The sequence below is a fragment of the Hydractinia symbiolongicarpus genome, chromosome 4 (assembly GCF_029227915.1).
Source record: "Hydractinia symbiolongicarpus strain clone_291-10 chromosome 4, HSymV2.1, whole genome shotgun sequence".
Lineage (NCBI taxonomy): Eukaryota > Metazoa > Cnidaria > Hydrozoa > Anthoathecata > Hydractiniidae > Hydractinia > Hydractinia symbiolongicarpus.
The window spans coordinates 10,063,395-10,085,071 of NC_079878.1; the positions used below are offsets into that span (position 1 = coordinate 10,063,395).

The following is a 21,677-nucleotide window of genomic DNA, read 5'->3' on the forward strand; positions in this document are numbered from 1 at the left end:
GCGCCAGTTAAATCTTTTCATGCTTCAAAGTCTTACGTTGACAATTCGTTAAACAGAAAGTTTCAAGATCTTCCGACAGTCGAGATTCACATAAACAAAGCAGGCCTTCTTCTAAAACCTATGTGGATAATTCTGCACGCAAGTCAAAATCTCGAATTTCATCAAAAGACACTATTTCAACATCTCTGTCACGAATTATGCTGACAACACATCGAACTGACGGTTAAATAGAGTTGAAAGTCCACTTGGGCCAGCGCCATTTAAATCTTATCCCGGTTCAAAGTCTTATATTGACAATTCGGTAAACAGAAAGTTAAACAGGATTGGTATGCTGGTAGGTAGTAAGCCAGTTTCAAAAACGTCAACGGCTAAAAGAAAACAACAAGAAGACCCTAAATATCGTTCATGTGACTCATCTAAAACACTATACCAGAGTGTAGAAAATCTTGAGGAAGATCAATTACTTTTTTTGGTTCCATCCAAACGTACCGAAAATAAGACAAGGTGTCATAAATTTGACATCTGTAAGAACTACTTCATATCATATGATACGGTTAGGTGCAAGAATACTGGCAAAGTGTATAGCGTTAAAGGCAACTTGTCTTGTCAAAGTCGCAACGTTGTTTACATAATTTCCTGCAAAAAATGTGGAGATCAGTATGTTGGATCAGCCATTAACTTTAAGAATAGGTTTAGACTCCATAAAAGTGATATCAAAACTAAAAAATATTGGTGTGGTACTGCTAGACATTTTAATAACAAATGTTCTCACAGTAACACTGGCAACATGAGCTTTGCACCCACACAGAAGGTATGACTAAACTTAAAGAAATTTATTGTAGGAAAAGAAAAGTTTATAGGAAAAAGCTATTTCTGTTTATGTATATTTAAGTCATCATTTATATAGCTGTTTCTGATTAAGTTAGCTATAGCGACTGTATTTTTACGGATTACTTTAGTAATACTGCTTAGCTGAAGTTAAGATAAAAGATTACATATTTTTGTAATAGTATTTATATTATCTTCATAAAATCACCTCTAAGTCATTTGAAGTGGCTAAATTCTGAAAGTTAAATTTTGCGCTAATTTACCTTGACTGTTTAAAAAATACGTCATATAATATTCAAGTTAATGATATAATTAATTAATGCAACTCTTACCCACGGTTATACACACAAAAATGACCACTTCGGTTAGAACAAATGTGGTTATTCATGTCAACCTGATCAGACGTTGAAGGAGGGTGATCAAGTGCACATGATAAATCTGTTATTAATTAATTTACTCGCTTCTCCTTCATCCAAACTTTGTTTCTGGTCGTGAGTAAATAAACTTCAGCTTTTTTTTAGAAGCTTGATTTCATCTTGATAGATAAAAAGTGAAAAAGTGAAAACAAATCGTCTGCAATTTATTCAAACCTTAATAAAAAAAAAGTATGTCGTACCAGTTTTGCCTACTGGAATTGGGAAATCAATTTTTTATGTACTGGCTGGTCTGTTTTCAAAAAAAGATGGTAAATAATGTTTAGTCATGAGCCCTCTACCTTCTGTTATTTGAGTACTAGCCAGGAGACCTGATTTGCCGATAACTGTAATATGCCCCACGCACGTAATCAACCTTGTCCCTAGAGTCTTGTGGCCCCTGCGCCGTTATCATCAACAAGGCAAATGCCCTGGGAACGAGGGTGGCATCTCATTATAATAATTTTTCACGAGATGTTCATACAGTTATTTGCAGAAATGTTTTTTTCTCATATCAGAGATTATAATTTTAATTTTAGAAAATAGCCATTTTTGACACGTTAACTACAAACCCCCTAAGTTTTATGTCTTATAATATTTCATCATAGCTGTCTGTGAAAAAACATCGATGGGAAAAACACTAAGTTTCTGCGTTGGTAATTTTTTTAATTTTCCTCGCAAATTTCTTGGAGAGTAGCGAATAGAAATATTCCAACCCGTATTCGAATTTGAAAAAAGAAAATATTTTTGTTCAATCAGAAGTTGTAGAAATTGCTGATAGAGCAATAATATTCAAAAAGTTCTAAAAAATGGCGTTCTGTAAAATTTCTACTGCAGAACCTCTGGGAAGCATAACATTTTACGTTACGTGTTGTTTTTCAACGCAGACTAGATACCTCGTGATACTTAAGTGTTTCTTGCGAAACTGAGTCGCTTTGTAAAGTTGGTCACTTTGTACGAAGATGGGCAATGTTTGATTCCTATAGATTTGTTACCACATGCATAATACAAAAAAATTTTTCCTAGGTATTAAGGTTTGACTGTACGTGATGTAATGTAGTGAAACTCTCATACAGCTATAGCCTCGCTTCTATGTTATTTAGAAAATTTAAAAAGAAGTTTTTCCCCAGCATAAAGGATGCTGGGTAAAAACCCATTGCGTTAAAAATAATGGTTAGCCTAGTTTCTATCTTATTTTGTCATTTACAAGGACATCATAACCAAAGGATTTGCTATTATAAGAAACTTGCATAAGGAACGCCTTGTTTTCAAGTTATTACCATTTGAAAATAATCGCTAATAGAAACCATTCAGTGTGAATCTTATAGGACGGTTTCCAAGTGCAAAATTGGAAGTTGGCAGCATAGTGGAGCATATAATTACCTGATGTGTAGAATAAAATTACCATTAAAAACAATACCTCAATTGAGTTACCCTATGTTTTTAATAAACCCGTTTCCGTTGCCGATATCCCGTTTACTGTATGTACTATATATAACTGTTATTGTTTTTGCCCAATAAAAAGAGGGCGAGTTTTTTTTTTGGAATTCAACATTTGAATTATTATCCCACAGAAACTTTTTTAATTAAACAATTGAATTTGAGTAATTGCAATTGGTGGTTGAGGTAGAGACCTAGAGGGCTCATGCTTGCTAAGGGTTTGTAGCCCATCTCTTCCTCTTTCTAAAACACAGATAAATCTTTAAAAAAAACTTAGTCGTCGAGAGTTATGACGTTCGAACCGTGGGGCAGTTCTTGTCTGATTTCTATCCAGATGTTTCGTCTGAGTTTTTAATGTTGAATCATCAAACTTCGGACAGTTGGCAGAATATACTGGTACAAACTTTTTATTTCAAAAAATATATTAATTCTTTGTAAGTTATGTGTATCAATAATGGAGCCTGATCATAATATACTTTATTCGCTTACTTGTTTACATACGCAAAACGTCTGATTTTATTAATTCTTGGGAAACATGTTGAATTAATTAAAAAATCGTCCAATACAAAACATAATGCTTTCATTCATTATTGGTCGATTAAATATTATTCAATAAAACACAAATTACATTACTAAACATAAAAAACAAAATAACTGGACACAAATATCAGTTCACTGAATACAAAATGAACCGATAATAATACAAAAACAACCGATGATGTCACTATCACTTTCTTCATATATAGTTGTTGTTTGCGATAGATAAAAGATTATACTTTAAGTTTAATACGATAGACAACACTACATCAAGAAATTCAAGAAAAAACGAATATATTGTTTGTAGCAAAAGAGTTTTATAATGCCACGTGGGAGAAGTTATGTTAATAACGCTATGAACAGGAGTTTAGGAAGGGTTGGTATGGCCATGGGAAGTGCACCTGTATCTGCTGGTTCCTCAAGTGCCTACTCCAGTTTTAGTGCAAGAGCCTACGTGGATAATTCTGCAAATAGAAGCCTTGGAAGAGTGGGTATGCCTTTAGGCAGTGCACCTGTGTCAAGATCTTTTGACAGTGGAGGCTCACGTATACAGAGCAGCTCTTCTCATAGAACATACGTGGATAATGCTCCAAACAGAAACCTTGGAAGAGTGGGCATGACTTTGGGTAGTGCACCTGTGTCAAGATCTTCCAACAGTGGAGGCTCACATAGACAGATCAGCTCTTCTCACAGAACTTACGTGGATAATGCTCCAAACAGAAACCTTGGAAGAGTGGGCATGCCTTTGGGTAGTGCACCTGTGTCAAGATCTTCCGACAGTGGAGGCTCACATAAACAGAGCAGCTCCTCTCACAGAACTTACGTGGATAATGCTCCAAACAGAAACCTTGGAAGAGTGGGTATGCCTTTAGGTAGTGCACCTGTGTCCTCCGACAGTGGAGTCTCACATAGAAAAAGCAGCTCCCAAACTTATGTGGATAATGCTGCAAATAGAAGTCTGGGAAGAGCTGGTAAGCCCTTGGGTAGTGTACCTGTGTCAAAATCTCAAAATTCATCAAAAAACAGTGCTTCAACGTCCGTGCCACGAACATATGCAGATAACAGAATGAATCAGCTGTTAAATAGAGTAGGGAAGCCACTTGGATCAGTACCAGTTTACTCTTTTCATGCTAAAAAATCTTACGTTAACAATTCTTTAAACAGAAAATTAAACAGGGTTGGTATGCCTGTTGGTAGCAAGCCAGTTTCAAAAACGTCGATGGCTAAAAGCAATGGTGACCCACGTTCTTTGAAAAAAGTCTACGTGGACAATGCTGCTAACAGGAAATTAAATCGTGTGGGACTTCCTCTCGGAACCAAGCCTGTGTCCAGCAAAAAATCTTCTGATAATCAAGACCTTAAAATGGCCTATCATCAGCTAGCCAACAATCCGGTAGGTAAAAAGAATTTTATAAACAAAATGTTTAAGTTTTATAAACAAAATGGTGAAAGGCACGGAAATGAAATCTCCATCATTTTATTTTACTTTTTATCATGCTTTATTAACATACACAAGCAAACACGCAGAACAATTAGGATAAAAAACTATGATTTCCTGTATATTGATGTTAGCAATATTTTTCTTCACAGCATGAAGATTTTAACGAAAATGATATCCCTTACCGGGATGATATACTTGAACTTTTGGAATTGTGTGCTTCGCGAATGGCAGCATGGGAAAATTTGTGCCAAGACCATGCGCAGGAGGATGTGCCATCACTACCTAGCTTAATGGAACGTTTCCAAGGAACCAACATTCACTCAGGACATCCAGTTGAATCTTACCCAGTACACACTACCTCAAAAATTGACCCGCCTTTTCTTACAAATCAAGATGTCGCCTCTTACTTTGGCCAACAGCCCATCTATCATATACGTAACGTTGCAACTGAGGGAAGACCATCTTTTTCACAGTATAAAGGCACTGTTATTGACTTTAATGAAATAACATTGGAAAACAAAGTTGGACAAGGTGGCTTTGGAGAAGTCTACGCAGGAAAATGGTTGAGCAGAAGGGTAGCCATTAAGATACTGCGTGTTCAAAGAGTAAGCAAAAAACGACAAGCTCAATTTGAAGGTGAGATAAAAATTTTTAATGAGCTGTTTCATAAAAATATCGTTACATTTTATGGGGCATGTATTAAGACGCCGAATCTTTGCATGGTGATGGAGCTTATGCAAGACAGTTTGTTTGATATGCTGCATGTGAAAGAACATCAGTTCGACGAAGCACAAAAATATTTTATCGCGCAAGAAATTGCATGCGGATTATCATATCTCCATTCGCAAAATGTGGCGCATGCAGACATGAAACCTAGCAATGTCTTATTGAACACCTTCCAAGATGATATTGCTTGCGTTAAAATCACTGATTTTGGTTTATCCATAATGAAAAGCGAGAGTGAAACGTCTACAAGTGTTGGCAAACAGGTCGGAAATATTGGCACGCCAAAATATATGGCGCCAGAAATATTACGTGGTGAATTTATTGGTAGAGACGAATTAAAGTTGGTGGATATTTACTCCTTTGGTTTAATTATCTTCGAGCTATTCAGTGAAGAGATACCTTTTGAAGATCTGAATATCAACCAACTTCGAAAGCAAGTAGGAGAAGGAAGGCTTGTACCAGAGGTTGCAGAATTGAAAATAGATAGTGGAATTGTCACTATTATGGAGGAGTGCTGGTTGAGACAGCCAAATAAAAGACCATCTGCTGAGAAGTGCTACAATGTGTTGGCAACAAAAATAAATAAACTTTAACAGACTGTTGGTGTGTTATAAGTTCACAATGGTTTGTTTTTATTTATACTTATTAAAATTTACCATGAGAAAAATTTTAAACCTTTGTGTACATTTTCATAAGAATTAATTGCTTGAAGGCTAAAGTTTAAATGAGCTTATGTTAACATGTTGGACAAAACTGTTGTAAACATTATCAACTTTATTTGCTTTTCTGGTATTTTTGGAAATTTTCACCTTTTAATATTCCTGCACAAATTTGCAGAGTGTTTTTTTTCAGAGAATTTTTTAATTATTAGTACATTTTAATAGTTGTTCTACTGCATTCAATATTACTTAAAATTCCAATAAAAGCTATTTTGTTAAAACAAGAACAATTTTGCTTTCGCTAGGTAGGGCTGATATACTTGGGAATCCTTGACGAACTTGGGAATGTACGCTATTAGTGATAGAAACAAAATTTAAATGATGTTAGCTAAATCGTTTCGGGGTTGTCCCAGAATTCTGGTAAATACTTTGTGAGTGAATAATTTAATACTTCTAAGAAATGTTTTATGTTTTTGGTAATTAATTTATTAAAAGTTATATATTTAAAAAGTTATTGTAGAAGTTAATCCAGTGGATACAAATACGAATACAACAGGGAAACTCCCTAGTTTATGTTAAAAATTTTATAAACAGACTTATAATATTTTATAACAACCAGGCTGTAGGAGGTACGTTCTTGGGGGTTGAGTGAGAAAATACAGTACATTCGTTAACACGCAAAGGACCGAAAAATTTATTCAAATTATCGCATAGAAGGCAAAAAAAGAATTCAGATATAATTTCTCAAATTTGTCTTTGCTAACGACTAGAATGTATAAGAATTTGTTACAAATTTTTATAAAGTAATTTTACAACCAATAACGTAAAAAAAGAAAGGGTTTTTTTTTCATTACTGTTTTAGATTATGAGGGACCGAAGAACTGCTCGAATTAGATAAATGTTCGAATTAGCGGAGTTCGAATTAAGCAGCACAAAATACAAGACTTTATTAAACCAAACTCAATGGACCGGAAAATTAGATTTGAATTAACGAATGTATACTGTATGGTTTTAGCGTGACACGTTCTTACTTTTTTTTACATCTTTAGCATAGAATTTTCCTTCTTTTGTTTTTATGTTTCAAATTTTTATTTATTTTATAAGTATTTTTATTTATAAGTATATAATGTATCCTGTTACGAAGCTTACCAGTAGTTAGAGAAGATGATGTAACGAATTAAAATATTTCTAAATATTTCCAATGAGAAATGAGAAAAATTTCAGCCTTTATATTGATTTTATTCTCATTTTTTAGCCATTTTCACTCATAGAATTTAAAAAGTGTATTTTAGCTAACAGATATGTTGTTAAAAGCCCAATTAGATGATCAGCTATACCACCAAGGTACCTTTTGACGTTGCATGCTGTAGAAGTCCACACCATAAATTATAGTTTTAATTAACCACGAAAACTTTTACGTTACATTTTGTTACGTTGTTTTTTATATCACTTTTATTTAGTTGCATTATTTAAGAAAATTAGCAAGTTCTGAGACGATGTGTTTTTAATGGACTAAATCTGGTCTAATGTTAATGTTAATATTTTCATTAAATTTAGACCTCGTATTGGTTATAAGTTCTGACTCATTAAACAAGAACGTGGATCGTCTAGATATATATAAAATAAGCTTTTTGAAGTTTAATGTCGCCATCAAGTTGATAACATTCTGGGTCACATTGTAAAGCATAGTAGAAAATTCTAAAGTTAGAGAAACAACGTTGACGTTTCAGAAGTGTTATGTCGTTGATATTAAATAAAATGTTAACACTTTTTATTTTGCTTACTTTCTTTCTTGTTCTATTAAAGGTTCTGGTTGATACCACTTACGCCCTGTTACGCCCTGTTACCAGTCCCCTATTTTTACACTGGCATCCGTACTAGTACTGGATAGGAAAAGCGAACAGCTTCTGTCACGCAATAATTTGCTTGTTTATTATTATCATCCTTACCACAGCAATGAAACAAATTTCTAGTGGAAATAACCTTTTTATTGGAAATCCCATAGTACTTTTATCGTGTTTTTTATTCTACTTTGCTTTTACAGACAAAAGAAGAAGTTCTATTTTTACTCTGGTCAACCTTTGTAATCACTAATTAGACAATCTGGTTTATTTCAGTCACGGCGACGTTAATTAGGGCATATGACCACAAACTTTTTGTAAAAACTCAATCTTGTCTCGAAACTTCTTTGTCGTTTTCTCATATGCGCTAACTACATATTAGAAAGCGGAAGCCCTGGGGATGGTTTTGGTAAAAATTTGTACGTATAGAAAGAGTCTACAGTTAATCATAAATATTGAAAAATTGTTTGGTTACTTCTGTAATTTAAAATGGAAAAACACAGAAAATAAAGTAGTTGGAGGTCGTTAATAAGGGTTTGAGTCGCAAAAATATTTAACCTCTCAACTATTATGGGCGCACTTTGAAGACTGTGTCACCAGCCCTGATTTTTTTTATTTATACTATTGCGTTGAAAAGATGAGATAAAGATAATGAAAGAAGGTATAGAGGTTGCAAAGCCAGGCGTTTGTTGAGCAGCCAGGATGTCTTAATTAAATGGTCATGGTAACATGTGGGGGATTCAGAAGGGGATATCTGACAAAAAATAAAAACTTTAGCTATCAGCAATGTTTTTTATAATCAGAAGGAACACACGAAACTTTAAAAAATATTTCTGTTTACATATTTATTTTCTCAAAAAAGTAAAATTCGTTCGAAAACAAATAATTTTTAAAATACATACAATAAATACAACATTTTGTTCGGTTATTTTAGTTTGAAAACTATTAACATTTTACAGACAAAAAAATTTCAACGAACATAGAAATTTTTAACACGAATAATAAAGATTTCGCGTATCCTTAACTACGCCAAATTAAAATCCACATATAAGTTTTTTGGCAACAAATGCTATCTAAAAAAAAAAAAAAAAATCTCATTAGCCCTCTTTAATATTACTTTTTACATTCTCATTTACAGTGGTTTTAACATCTACTACGCTCTTCCTAGACTTGTTAGCACACCATTTTTTTTCTTTTAACTTTGATGTAGACAAAAACTTCGGCTTTGTGATGTATATGGTTAAAATAATTGCAATCAGCACAAGAAGTCCAATAACACCTGAAATTAAAAATATTAAAATTAAAGACATTTTTGGTCTATTTTATTTCGTATTACGTGATATTAATAAGGTATTTATATTTAAATAAATTTATTTGTTCCTATTATTGTGTACCTTGCTTTTGATAGCAAAAAAAAAATGAATTAAAATAAAAGCTAAAATAATAAAAGATTTAAACACACATTGTTAGAATGAAATTAAAAAATAGCATCCAGTAAGGTATTAAGCGCAATATTAATCTAAACAGGTTGATTAAAAAATCATTTAACTTTTACCTCCTAAAGTGTTTACCAGCCCTTGCTGACTGTTTTGATTGTACACAAATGGAGTATTTGTCGTGATTTTCTTTTTAACCTCTTGCAAAACCACGTCATGTTCCGGCATGCATTTGTATACCCCATCACCTATGTAGCCAACTTTACATGAACACTTGTGACTACCAATCGTGTTTGTACACGAAGCATTTGGATGGCAACGGTGTAACCCAATGTAGCATTCATTTACATCTAAAGATTGATAAAGTCATTGTCCTCTTTTAATGTCTTTCCATGCTTTCATGCAAAGTGAATATACTGACATTTTAATGTAGCTATTTCAACTCTACTTGCTTTTTTATAATAGCTATCTAAACTTCAAAAGAATTGCTGGTGAATATCGAGACATTAGCTCTATTTTCCTTTTAGTGTAACTAAATCCCGGTCAAATATGCAAGCATTCCAGGAAAGTCAAATTTAGATTTTTTCTTGACCAAATTGGTATTTAAGACCTGCGTGGAAGACTTGTAGTTTCATGTGCAACGAATGTTAAAGTTAAAGAGGGTGGGACGGATCAGACGCCCACCTATATCATTAAGGATCCCTCGATGATAGGAATTGTTTTACTAAACTTTATAATATGCTTAGGTAAAAAATTGTAATCACTTGCAGTCACCTTTACATTTTCGTCCATCTCCAAGAAAACCACGCTTACACCTGCATATATAACTACCCTCTGTATTGATGCATCCTGCATTGGTATGACACATGTCTTTGATTAAGCATTCATTGATATCTACACAGATAAGACACTGAATGGATTTATTGACAAATGATTAAATCAATGAACAGAACAGAACATAAACAGTATGATATTGCAATTAGGCCATTCAATATTTTTTGGTTTAAACAACTGAAAAATTTCGCTACCGTAACATTCTCCATCAACTGCGTATCTGTAGCCAGCCTTGCAGTTGCATAAGTATGAACCCATTGTGTTGTAGCATTTCTTTTCACAACTATGATCTTCTAAACATTCGTCAATGTCTAAAAATATTTTTCATTTGCCATTCAGTTTAGAGAAAGAAAGGTCAGTTTTCCCCTAAATTAACACCAAAAAGGTTTCGTTTTTGAAAAAAGAAGCATGAACACGTCTGTAAGATCTGAAGTTCTTTAACCCTTTAAATCTCTAGACAGGTAGAAATCTACTAAAAAAACAAACAAAACTAAATTATCGATTTACCTCTACATTCGCCATTTTGAATATGATAACCTGGTTCACACCTGCAGACATAACTTCCGATTGTGTTAACACATTGTGCTCCAGCTGGACACTCTGATAGCTTATTATCACTACATTCGTTGATATCTATAAACATGAACTAATTCAGCACGTATTGGTTATGTAGTGGAAATATGTAAATACATTATTTTCTCCTTCTAAATTTGCTTGTTCAGTTTTTACAAAAAAAATTAAATGTTGTCCAGTTAATGCTTTATTGCGATTACTGAGCAGAAAGTAATCATGCATTGATTCTAATCCTTGTGTGCGTATTAATGTTTGCGCAATTTTTATATTATAAAAAGTAGAAAAAATAGTCAAATTCAGGGTTTAAAGCTAAACGTTTTTTTTTAATATAAACAGTAGAAATATATTTTCGCGCGTATTACTTTTTGCGGAAAAACATTTTGCATGTAACTTCTATAGTAAATCTCATGCAATAATAGATCTTTTTGCGAATACGAATCAAAATATAAGAATAAGGCAAGCAAGTGTGAAGCACGTTCTAATGGACACTGGTATTGTATGGAATATTAAAAATTCCTTGAATACTACCACTCTTTTTCTTACCGTCACAAACAAAACCATCTCCAACAAATCCTTTCTTACATTTACAATCATAACTACCGAACGTGTTTACACAATTCGCATTTTTGCTGCATAACATTTCTATATTGGGTGCTGAGTGAACCTCACATTCATTCACATCTAAATCAGAAGCAAGGAACTATGCTGAAACTGCCATCGTTTAATGCTTCATATAGAACTCTTTTTGTAGAATATTACAATTGCCTTATTGAATGCTTTTAAATTTTCAATCATTATTAGTCTGAATTTTTCTTACAAGTTTGTTTATTCATTTATAAGGAAAATTATTATTTCTGAAAAGCAAAAATTTATTGATATCAAAATTTTAAATTTGTATTTTTGTTAATTAAGGAAGTCTTAATACAAGCACAAAATGAAAATATGTCAAGAAAAAATCGCTGACCTGTGCATTTTATCTTTCCGTAACCATAGAAACCAACATTACATTTACATTCATAATCACCGGCTGTGTTGTAACAGGTGGAATGAGCTGCACATGGATGCAACTTGACTTTGCATTCATCGATATCTAAGTTGGAAAAGATCGTAGCTACATCCATCTGTAAAATTATGAATTAATTTCCACGTCTAACCTACTTCACCAGATTTTATGTCACAATTTTGATTTTTTTAATGTATTAGTCAGCCTCCATGGAAATTTTGCGGGAATTGCCCATCGTTACGCGCAGCCGCAATTTTGACGCAGAGACAGACAGATTTATCTTTTTTTCCCTAAAGGACTTTTAAGTTACTTATCAAAATTGAAGAACAAAGTTTGAATAAACCATGCATAACGGTGCACTTCAGAGAGGAGTTAAAGCCGAGATGTAAATCAAATATTGCAAATGGACAGTAACTACAAGGTGACCTGTAAAAAAATCCACGGTTTCGCCCTTCTTTTTTTATACCAAATTGCGTGCGTGTCGCTACTTGCGGTACCATTTTGCGAGTCACACAGAGGTATCCTGGTATTATAATATAGATGTGAGATACTCTTGCCACTTTTTTGCATCAAATACTTTAATTTTATCAACTACAAAAAATATCAATAAACATAAACTGAACCTCCTACCACAGAGTGTTTCGAAATCCCATGGATAACCATCGCTGTAGATTCCAGGTCCAGCGCACTTCACCGTTTTTTTGTCTGGTTGATAATATTTGATCATGTTCACTTGTAGGGTTGCTTGAAATGAGTTGGACGCTTTCCGTTCAACCTGCCTGATCCAGTCCATCGAACAGTCGCATATTAACGGGTTCTCTCCTATTGAACTGGGAAAATTTTATTTGTCTCAATAATTCTCCCTTTCTACAAGCAAAACATAATAACAACCAAGGTCGTAGCAGAGACCCTAAATTTGTTTAGGGGTGATTAGAAATTAACGTGTTAGAATTAAAGAAGAGGCTAATCCTTGCAGAACTGTCCCCTGTATTAACCAGGGTTGTCAAAAACTTTGCGGTACAGCCCTAAATACGTTTAGTCTTATTAGAACTCGTCTCTACATTATTCTTACATGTTAATTCTCCGTAAGAATTAGGCAAAGACGTCCTTCAGATAGGTTGTGTTCGTAGTATTGAAGTAAATCCCCTTAAATTCAAATCCACATATAGCAAATCCCAAATTGCAATGAACTAATGCGCATGAAGTTGGCGTGGTCACACCTTATACACTTAATACAAGAATTAATTATATTTATTTAAGTGAGTGAGGTCTTTCACGCTCAAAACAAAGGATCGATTACGTGAGCAAAAAATAATAGAATTAACGAATCAAAAAGGGTGGTCAGTTTTGTTACCGCAGCAAAATTGTTTGAGACCCAGCGTAGCTTTTCTCACCTCAAATATTCTTATTTCCTGGTTGTAAGAAAAATTATGCTGGGTCTCCTGGCTACAATTAAATAAAAGACACATCGCTTCAACCTAAAACGTGAGTTAGTGGTAACATAACGTGATCAGGATAGTGTACAAATACTTACAATTCAATCAAAGGAACGTTTTGTACAAACACTAAAGGAACGTTCGTTATTTGGTTACTGTGTAGATTTCTAAAGTAAGAAAAATAACAGTAATCGTAAGCAGTTGGCAGCTTGTTGTGCAATGAACAGAGGACTGCAAACGTAAAAAAGTTGAGGGGTTATAATAATGATTTCAATTCGATTGCTTATTAATACCGAGTTGGAAGTAACCTTAAAGGAAGAGATATTAAATTTTTTCATAAATATATTGAACAGACACGCCACGTGGAAAAATTTCTTTGTTTTTCTGGCTTATATTTGTGGTAAATTTCACTGTTATACCGGAAACTTGAAGCTGTCTGAAGTAGCGACAGGCAAGATGTTTCATAGATACGCTAATGTTACTCAGTATATGAAATTCTTCAAATTCATTAGCTTTATTACAGAATTTGTTCTAGAAACTAGCAATTGTTTTATTCTCTTTATCGCGGATAAACACTTAAGCACTACACCCTAAAAACATTTTGCTGTTACAACCACCTGACATTTATACTATGGTTTTTCCCTTACAAGAGTCGACATGTTCGGAGCTATGAAATACTTTGGAAACCAATTATTACCTTGACTTGATTAGTGCTCCAGTAATAAGTAATTGCGTTTCGGCTAACAGATCCTAAATCCGTCACTAAATATTGGAGCTTTTCACTTAATCTAAACCGCGATTTTTCCGTTTGTGCCTTAACACCAAGTGGTACAAGATGCGCGGATTATGTAAAACATGCACGAAATATTAACGCGGAAAAAATACACGACGGGTAAATTTCTGTAGATGTTTTGCACGGGTTAACGATTGGTACATAATCTTTTTGACAATAACAACTTATAACATGACGGAAAGGGTAAAAATAATACAAGGTGATGCATGGTTTTGCTTGTACCTTGTAAAACTTAAATCAAAAGTAGTTCAGAATTAATTCAAGGCAAACTCAACTTACAATACCAGTAAAACAGACTTTGAAAGTTCCATATAATCCAACCATGGAAAGGTTGTGAGGTTGTTGTAATCTAAATGCCTAAATAAAGGATAAAAAACTTCAAAATTTAAAAGCAATATCCTTTGGTCTTTGTGATGCCTTACAAAGAATGAAGAGAAAGAAACTGCATCAAAACACCTAGCAAAAACATTGTGTTTACTTAAAATATATGTTTGTTACCTTTACTTATAATCTTTAAATCTTCGCTCTCGATCTTACGTGTCCAGTAAACAGAATTTATTTTCAGTCTTATATAAAAAGGTAGGAAGACTTGCTCTGAATTAAAACGTGTTATATGGTTTTAGTGAAATGATAGAAATGTTGCATTTCTTGCAGTAGAAACAACTTTACTGAAATGTGACAAAAATGCTCCATCAAAGACCGTTTTATATTTGTGATGATAATTCGTGACAAATCTGTTTTATCTATTTTTTTCTTTCTTAAAAACACACTATAAAAAGCAATACTGAACCTATGAAGGAAACAAGGAAGGCGAAAAAAAAAACAATACTGAGATTCTCATGTGCATTTTCCTTCGCTGGACACCGAGATTTAAGGTCTTACATGGCATAAATATCATGGGTTCTCAAAATCGATCACTGAAGTAATGATATCAATGTTTAACCATTACCAGAATGTTTAACATGAAACTCAAAAGTTAGGTCACTTACAGTACCACTAATTTTGACACGTAATGAACAAAGGTTGATGGCAATTTTTCAAGTTCGTTATGCGATAAATGTCTAAATATACAAATATTAATTGTAATATCACTTGAAACGAAAACATCTTTCCCTGTTTCCGTTACAACAAACCAGAAAGTTTCGAATTTGCATACTTAAAATCAAACTTACAAACTTGTTAACTTTGGAAGTCCTGCTAACGCATGATCACCAATTGCACGCAACTTGTTGTATGATAGATCTCTAAGAGAACAAAAAAATGTGTTTACCTGATTCTGAGTTGTTGCAATGTATAAAAAAGGTAATTAAATCTTCAGGAGATGGTACGGAAGGGGGAACGGTGGTTGACATGACCTACCTGAGGGTTTCCATAATTGGTTACCCCAAGCTACACTTTAATTTTGAACTAGTTTTTTTCTTTTATTGTTCCTCAATAACAAAATTTCTAAAATGGCGTGACCAACAAGTGGTTAACAATCTTTATTCTGCTTCTTTTGTTAATGAAATGTGTAAATTTTAATGTACGCCCTTCTAGACTTTTTCTGGCGTTTAAAGCCACAATAGTACGCTAAGTGGGCGTAAAGTACGCCCAAACTCTATTTATTCTTCGGTTATATGCTGCGTTTTACAATAGCTTTGTTGCTTAAACGTGTATTTTAATATTTTTGTGTGCTTTGAGGAAACGTACCAAAAAAAAGCAGTTTTTCATCTGCGTGTTTACACGCATGTGTTTGAACTGGGCTTCCTATCCTAAGTTAAGTATTAAGCTACCATTTTGAAGTTAGCAAAGTGATTCCCAGGATCCTGTTTTTAAGAAGCGTTAAATCTGCAAAAACGGACATGGTTCCTCACATGGTTGAATAAAAGTGTGGAAAAGATAAGAACTTGCAAGTCAGTGCGAAGGTTGATTAAAAAAGGATGACTGTGCCTGCTTATGATGATAAGTTGGTCGTGCTCGTGTTATCTGATAATGAATCAACTATCATTCGCAACAAATACGTGTTTTCGTATCATCTAAACTGGTAAATTGAGACTTTTGACATTATATGTTGTTATATTGTTTCCTTTAAAAGTATTTGTCTTCTTTTAATATAACTTCTTTTTATAATTTTTCTGTGAGCGTACTCAAACAATCAATGCTGTGTGTACCAGTAGTTTCTTTGTTTTCAAATGACATGTTTTCAATAGCATTGAGAAAAACAGCCAAACTGTTGAAAATCAAACTTGTACGACAATGTTGATTTCTTGTTAATAGCTTCTTTTATATTTTGTGTCCATTATTAAAATAACTCAAGTGAGTTGTACTGAGTCTTGTGACTTGTCTCGGTGTCTGCTGATATTTCCAATAGAGCGGCATCCCATTGTTCGCGGTCCCTCTATGGGCTTCACACAGATAGGGAAGCAGGGGCGCGATTAAAAGTGTATTTGTTTTTAGCCTACCTGTAGGCCCAACGCTTTTTCTTTGCTTTTTTGATCGATTTTTTGATCGATCACTGGTGTTTTCGATTTTCTGAAAATAGTACGCATGCACATTAACGACTTGCCTCCCAGAAAATGCTAACGATGCTATAGTTTCCAGTCCCCTCTTTTTATCAAGGCTGAATGACTAAGGCGAATTGGACAATCTATGAGTACGTAAGAGCTTGTGATATTCGAATGTCGTTTTTTTCATGGTAATCAAAACTTCTGGCCGCATTTCCAACCTTGTTTCTAGAGCTTCTTTTTCTTTTTGACCTACTGGTGGTGGTCCAGATTCCGTCCCAATTTAAAAAAACCTAACAAATGCTGGGGGGGGGGGGGGGCGAGTATGGCCGCGTTTCTTTATCCTTATCCAGCCGTCATTTTCAAAAATTACTCCTGGCTTAGCCAAGAAGACTGATTTGATCCATTTTATGCTACGCATGTTCATAAAATAATGTGCACCCTAAATGCAAAATGGTCTTTATATATCATGAATGCTTTATATCATTACATAATAAATTTTACACTACATGGCACACGCTCTCGACGCAGCGAGTTGCCCATTTGATTTCTCCCGCAGCTTCTTGTCTTAGTTTTGCTTTTGTGCATTACTATTTAACAAATCAACACAGACGAATCGCGTGACTATTACAAACCAATTCTGTACTTACAAATAATGAAGCGTCATTAGGTTTTTGAATAAATAGTTTTTTATGTATCCAAATAAAACATGTATTTTAAACAAGAAAAAAAGTATTCTTTGAGCAATTTTAGGCTGGTCCTGTTTTTACATATTTTGTAACACCCGCCATATTGTTTAGGGCGAGGAACAAATGTTCTCAATCAGGTAAGTAGACAAACAATTTTAGTTTGCTTAGGTCAAGTGGTTGGTAAGATATTAAGAGCGGGTTAATTTAACCGGCCTCGAAAAAAGCTCTATAACGACCGGTATGAACAGAATTAAGGGGAATTAATTTCTGGAGGAATGCGAAATTGGCGTTGTAAAAGTTAGTTTTCTGAGAACTATAAGAAGTTCGTACATAAAAAGCCTGTAATAATGGAATTGAAAAAAGTTAATTTACAAAATTTGATTCTCAAGAAATTTTAGAATTTGCTAACTTCGCAAAAATTTATTTTTCGCAAAAATTAATATCCTTAAAGTAACCTTTCTATGGTCCTGCTTTTCGACATAACAGAATGGGTGTGTATGTACTAAAATGTAAACTATCTGGAACCTTTTGTAAAACAAAGAAAGTTTTTTTCGAAAATTTAGGTAATCACAAGTTTGAACATCTATATTATAATACCCGTATACGTCTGTCTGTCTGTCACGTAAAATGGTAGAAGCACGCAATGCGGTATAAAAAGGATAGGGGAACCCGTGGATTTCCCATACATATCCCAAATATCTAAGGCAGGCTTTTATGATCAATAGCTGTCACCACATAACCAACAAATCAGTCTGTCCTCCTCTTCAGGCCAAACTTAAAACTTTTTCTTTTTAAAATGTACAATGAGTCAATCTTGGTGGGGTTTGTGTTAAGCAATATTTGAAGATTTTTATAGTATCAACATGGCGTTCAAGGCCGGGTTGCCTAACTAGACACCATATCAATAGCTGTACTTTGTCCAATATTTTTCGAATCGCTAGCTAAGGACACACAAAATAGCAATACTGCCAATATGCACCACAGGTAATAATCTGGAATGTCTGAGATGGACAAACCCGTGAATTTTGTATGGAAAAATTATCATTTCTACAATAATAGCCGTCGTCTCTCCGTTTGTCTATCTTTTGTGGAAGCACTAAATGCGATATATAAGGGGCGGCGATCCCGTGGTTTTTTCACGGGTTGAAGACTAGTATGGTAATAATAGGCGTGGTCTGTCTCTGCCTGATTCCACAGTCTAGCTACGGACACACCAAATAGGAAATATGATATAATTTTATTGGTTTTGTTGCGTCCAAAGAATTTCCATGTGTTTAAAAAAAACTCCCGGTTTCAAATCAAAAAAATTGGTATATTTTGAGAGTTAACGGGTATCATAATATATAGATACTACGAATAACAAGTTAAAGAAAAAACTACGCGAACACAAAAGATGTATGTTATTGTTCTACTTACATATACTGGAGCTTCACGAGGCTTTTAAATGTGTTGTTGTTTAAATGCGTTAGATAGTTTCTAGAAAAATCTCTAAAAATGAACAAATAAAGTTGTGCATATAACTAGGCTGAATAGATATATTTTGGTAATGGTAAGCATTTTGTTACAATCTGACAATAGTAAATAAATAAATGTCATTTCTTTTACCCCAATTTCCAAAAAATGGTTAATTACAATTAAAGAAAAAATTAGCCTGCTTCTAATTCGATTATCCAGCACCATTTTCCATATCAAATATTTACATAATAATTGGACCCCCCCTGGTTATATCAATCCCCTTTTTCCTATACACCTTGCTTTCCAAGAACAGATTAAATAATTCTTCATAGTGTAGTATTTTTTTTTTATATATTAAGTATTCTATATGATTCAATGTGTTCATGAACTTTACAAGTGTATAACGCATCAGTTAGTTTAAAAAAATGACATTCAATTTAAATTTTAGCGTTGTTGTGATGTTACGTACAAAAATCTGTTTTGAGAAGAAAAACTGGTACTTCCCCATGGGCGAAGTATACATGGCAATATATAAGTTATCATTACAGGGCTGGAACTTCAAATTAGACCATGAAACTTGTAAACTGAAATAACATACTGGCTTGGTTTTAGTGAACAAGAAACAGTACCTTTTGTAGCTACGTAATAAATATTTTAGTTGAACAAACGTATTAAAAGGTAGAGATAATAATTACTACTTACAAAACAACCAGATTTTTGTTTTCCACAAAAACCTTTTCATCCATTACATGTATGGCATTTCTTGATAAGTTTAGAAATCGCAGTTCCTTGCAAGGATTAAATACACTTTCAGGAAGACCTGTTAGGGTGTTGTTGCTTAGATCTACTGCTCCTAAGTTTGGTAAGCCAGAAAATTGATTAGATGTCAAGCGACGAATTTGACAACCTGACAATCGAAGATTTGTCAACGTGTTTGATTTCAACGAAAGATAGTCAATGGTTTCCAGTATCTGATTTGTGATCATTCTATAAAAGCGTTTAAACATGAAATGATGAATAATTATGCAAGATAGTGATGTCGGCCAGGATGTCATGTTAACAAAAACAAAAAAACTTTCTTAAAAGAAATTAGGAAGTCGAATATTTAACGTTGCGCATAATAAAATGAATTTCTTAACACCACCAGGTAGTTCAGCCACCCTGGTGGGATTATTTTTATTAACGTTTGTTCTAGAAGAGATTGTATCACTTATTCCTATAACTAGTAGATATGGAAAGTTTTATTCCCCTTACTAAAATAAAAGTTTTTTTTTTACATTTTGTTAAAGCTGGTTAGAAAAATCTTGGAAATCATTACAGCCAACCAGTGTCTTCGAAAAAATGAATACGTCAGCATTTAATTTCTGATGTAAGATCATTACTTCTATTTACTATGCCCGGTATCATCGTCATAGGATTTTGTCTTTCCTGAAATTCAATCCCTTCAAAAACAAGAGTCAAAGCCGCCACCCCCCCCCCCCCCCCCCTCCTCCCCCTGAAAAGAATAGGGTAAATCGAAAGATTCCACTTTTCTATGCAGCACCTATCCATCTATAAATGGTTTAAGGTATTAACAATACTTACAAAACAGATACATCACTTGGTATTTTTGGAGGCAACACCCTCCATCCCAGGTTATTGCATTTTAACAAACCAGCACCTTTAAATATCTTTCTTTCACAACTGTCATACGACTGACATATACCAACTGAAAGAAGCGCCATTTGAAAGAAGAAGGAGAAGACTTCACTATGTTGCATTGTGCAGTGTTTATTGTTATGTAACATACATCTCGTTGGTTAAATAATGTGATCTTGAAATACATGAATTGGCGTGAAAAGTTATTAATTGATCATATGATACAAACTATTTTATGACGTCAAATATTTCTCCTTGTTCCCTTTTGTTCTCTTTGCCATGCGAGGTAAACTTACAAATCAATCTCGCAGATCATATATAGACCAAGGGGTGATCAAGGCTTTAAAGCCTTGTTAAGTTAATTCCATAATACAGGTATGACTAGTATAGTCATACCTGTATTATGGAATTAATTAAGACAGGGTACACAAAGGCGAAACTTAAGGGAAATTGCTATGTTGAATTTAGCAAAAATTTTCCCTTTTTTTAGGATTGTTGAGGTCACTAAGCATCCTTAAATCCTATGTCCTCTTTGGACATCAAAAATTTGACAAACTCAAGATGCTAAGTTCAAGATATGTGAATTTGATGCAGAAATGACAAACACACATAGCTTTTAGAGATGAGTCTGGTATCCACAGTCTATGCACAAAAAACACAAACAAAAAGATCAGACAGAGCGTTAAAATCAATTATTGAAAAAATAGTATAGCTAATATTCATTTAGAAAAGGTGGCAGTATAAAAAACGCAGAGATAGCAGAAACTTGTAAAGAAAGTCTGACTAAGCGCGGGTAAACGTGGATAAATGCGGGATGGCCAAAGTATTTTGACAAGAGGGCACAGCTACAGTTTTATGAAGAAAAAAATTTATTGCAGCTTATTTACAAAATGTTGAGATGCACTTCTGTTATTGTGGCGGAGTATCTAAAACAACAAACTACTTTGTTCATTTCACTTACTTAATTATCTCAGAGCCTGTCTGTGATTTTTCCGTTGGACTCATAGCTTATCTTGCAATATAAACCACACAGCTTAACATATTGTGACCGTTGGAAATGTTATTGTTAAAACAAGAAACCAGTACGCATAATCTATTGTTAGCTATTTTGCTTGATTGCACAATTATAATAGGTGCTTGACTTTATCCCCAAGGGCATATATTTATATATTATATTTATTATGCAGAAAAGCATGCTTTATTCTGCTTTATATTCAAGCCTTTAGCTAGTAATATGTTTATGGTGGCCCATCGCTGCCATAAAACATTAAATTTATCGTAAACAATATTGTAGAAAACAAAGAAAACATAAATTTAATTTTGTTACTATCACTGCCAGATTGTGGCAAACGGGTGCGCCGGATCTCAGTGTTTTGTCCCTCGTATATATTATCCGTATCACTCTTTTGTGCATCTGTGCTGCCTGTTAACACGAAGAAATTATTCAGCTGG

The 21,677-nt window shown here is 33.9% G+C and overlaps 2 protein-coding genes across 2 annotated transcripts; one reads left to right on the forward strand and one right to left on the reverse strand.

The window, feature by feature from the left end:
• Positions 1-3,426: 3,426 nt before the first annotated feature.
• On the forward strand, positions 3,427-7,536 carry LOC130641174 (probable serine/threonine-protein kinase DDB_G0267686). The gene is made up of 2 exons (XM_057447864.1): positions 3,427-4,611; positions 4,809-7,536. Exons 1-2 carry the CDS (start codon positions 3,541-3,543, stop codon positions 5,976-5,978), a joined length of 2,241 nt encoding a protein of 746 aa, XP_057303847.1. The 5' UTR covers positions 3,427-3,540; the 3' UTR covers positions 5,979-7,536.
• Positions 7,537-8,706: 1,170 nt separating this feature from the next.
• Positions 8,707-21,260, reverse strand: LOC130640662 (slit homolog 1 protein-like). The gene is made up of 16 exons (XM_057447179.1): positions 21,187-21,260; positions 20,172-20,400; positions 19,290-19,574; positions 18,549-18,620; positions 15,133-15,204; positions 14,950-15,021; positions 14,240-14,317; positions 13,266-13,334; positions 12,362-12,561; positions 11,693-11,818; positions 11,272-11,409; positions 10,663-10,788; positions 10,350-10,466; positions 10,096-10,215; positions 9,441-9,671; positions 8,707-9,164 (listed from the first exon to the last, which is right to left on the reverse strand). Exons 2-16 carry the CDS (start codon positions 20,372-20,374, stop codon positions 8,983-8,985), a joined length of 2,091 nt encoding a protein of 696 aa, XP_057303162.1. The 5' UTR covers positions 20,375-20,400; positions 21,187-21,260; the 3' UTR covers positions 8,707-8,982.
• Positions 21,261-21,677: the final 417 nt, after the last annotated feature.